The sequence below is a fragment of the Sinocyclocheilus anshuiensis genome, unplaced genomic scaffold (genome assembly GCF_001515605.1).
Source record: "Sinocyclocheilus anshuiensis isolate Anshui unplaced genomic scaffold, SAMN03320099.WGS_v1.1 scaffold949, whole genome shotgun sequence".
NCBI classification, from domain to species: Eukaryota; Metazoa; Chordata; class Actinopteri; order Cypriniformes; family Cyprinidae; genus Sinocyclocheilus; species Sinocyclocheilus anshuiensis.
The window spans coordinates 55,661-57,831 of NW_015554135.1; the positions used below are offsets into that span (position 1 = coordinate 55,661).

The following is a 2,171-nucleotide window of genomic DNA, read 5'->3' on the forward strand; positions in this document are numbered from 1 at the left end:
CTGCCCCGCAGTTTTATCAACTAAATAGCTTAATCGCTCAAGAGCTACATTATCTTTCTCAACAAGGAGCTGGTAGCATCATTGTTTCTAAAGGAATTAAAGCCACAGCTTCACTGTTAATAGAGAAATGTGGCAAAACGGTGGTAATTCATACATACACAGCCTCTCTCTTTCTCTCTCTCATAAATGAACACTCGATGAATTACACTTTTCTGAGACTAGAACATTGAAGTGGAGATCGCTAAACGGCAAGCTAACTGCTGTTTTCAGAAAGCAAGCACATTTATCCACAGTGGAGAGAGAGCGCATGTACACATGGTTGCCAGGTTGACAAAGATAAGTAGCACATTTAGCAGATATTTCCATATTCCACAAGTGTGAAGCTCTGTTTCAGGGATTACGTCTCTTTATATCAGGCAACCCAGTTGTGTTCCTCTGCGGCCAGATTAAACCTAGTTATAGCCTATATATTATTCTCTATTCATTATTTTTTAGAAACCTCGCACTTTTCTGCATTCTTTTTTAGAAACCTTGCACTTTTCTACTCAATTTGAAATGTTGTAAAAATTTAAACAAATTAAGCGCGGTCCACTGTTGCACACGTGCCACAATATCGATACAGGGCCAGCTGTATCGATACTCGTATAGTCAAATCTCTGTGACGATACATCGTCGTATCGATATTTTGAACACAGCACTAGTGAATAAAAGTGTTAATTTCTTTAAAAATTAACCTTACTGGCCCCAACATTTTGAACAGTATTGAACTTATTTCTTAAGTAGCTAAATTACAGTCGGTCTGTTATTATCACAAAATGAAGTCACATTCGAATTGTTTTTTTTTCTATTGTCCTCATAAAAAAATAATAAAAAAAAAAAAGATACAGTGTTTGTCATATTGCAGGTACTTTATGATCTGGAGAGAGTTCTGACCCAGAAACTTACTGAATGTCCCATATTTCCCAGAAACACTTATGTTTCACCTTATGTTTCACCTTAAGTCTGAATCTTGGTTCTGTTGCTGTGCAATAACGCTACAAAGTATCCACAGATCATGTTTAAATAGAGGGATGTTAATGTGTGTGATCCACGTGAATGGCTCTTACAGCGTCCTGATGGGTGCAGGGAAGATGGATCTGTCTGTGGTTTTGTCCAGTTCATGAGTTAAGTGCACAGATGGTCCTGACAGCTCGCAGACAGGAGCCTTTCATTATGTTTGATCAGTGTCTCTTTCTCGGTTTCTCTCTCACATGCAGGAAAGACCAGAATCTCCTGTCTCCGGTGAACTGCTGGTACCTGTTGCTGAACCAGGTTCGACGGGAGAGCAAAGACCATGCGACACTGAGTGACATTTATCTGAACAACGTCATCATGCGCTTCATGCAGATTAGTGAAGACTCCACGCGTCTTGTCAAAAAGGTCAGAACTATTTTCGATTACATTTCCAAGATGTGCTGTCTCTAAATGTCCCGTCAGAAGAGTCTCAAAATAAATTTTTAACTCCTGAAACCAAGTTGATTTGTATTTACAACCCTCTACGCACACCTTGGCAATATAATCGCCATTGGCTAGTAAATTATTTTGTTTACTCGCCAGACTGATATACTATTTTACACACACACACACACACACACACACACACACACACGCGCGCGCGTTTACTTAGCTATCTAAATGGGGACATTACATAGACTTCAATTGTTTTTATATACAGATAGTTATACACTTTTTAACCTAAACGCACAACTAGTGATTAGAACTAAAACTTGGTAACCATGAATGAATGCATATTTGTCATTTTAACTGAACTTAGGTCTGGTGGTGGTGTTTAAGATATTGTTGGTCATAGGTAATAGTAATTATTATGAAAAGATACTACTACTACTACTATTATTATCTGCTGGGTTCGTGAATATTAATCACGTTGTCAGCGTTCGCTCGAACTGATTTGCTGAAATCAAAACGGATGGTAATAGATGAGCACCAGCCAACGAGAGCTGATCGTGCATTAGCTCCGCCCACTGCCGAGAAACCGGCATATCTTCTGCTTGTTCTTAAAAGCTGAATAATTCTAAATGAACTCTGTTATTTTGACAGGAAAATACAACAAAGAATATGGTTTACATGTAGCGTGTCGATTCAGCGTGGTATGCAAGACTCTCGCTCTCTCT

At 38.8% G+C, this 2,171-nt stretch overlaps 1 protein-coding gene across 5 annotated transcripts in view; it reads left to right on the plus strand.

Moving 5' to 3' along the window:
• Positions 1-2,171, plus strand: part of LOC107670373 (SLIT-ROBO Rho GTPase-activating protein 1-like) — a 114,866-nt gene that overhangs the window by 48,164 nt on the left and 64,531 nt on the right. For all 5 annotated transcript variants that reach the window (XM_016462947.1, XM_016462950.1, XM_016462946.1 and 2 more), the window contains exon 3: positions 1,257-1,419. In XM_016462947.1, coding sequence (XP_016318433.1) covers positions 1,257-1,419 — 163 coding nt within the window. The remainder of the gene's footprint in view (positions 1-1,256; positions 1,420-2,171) is intronic.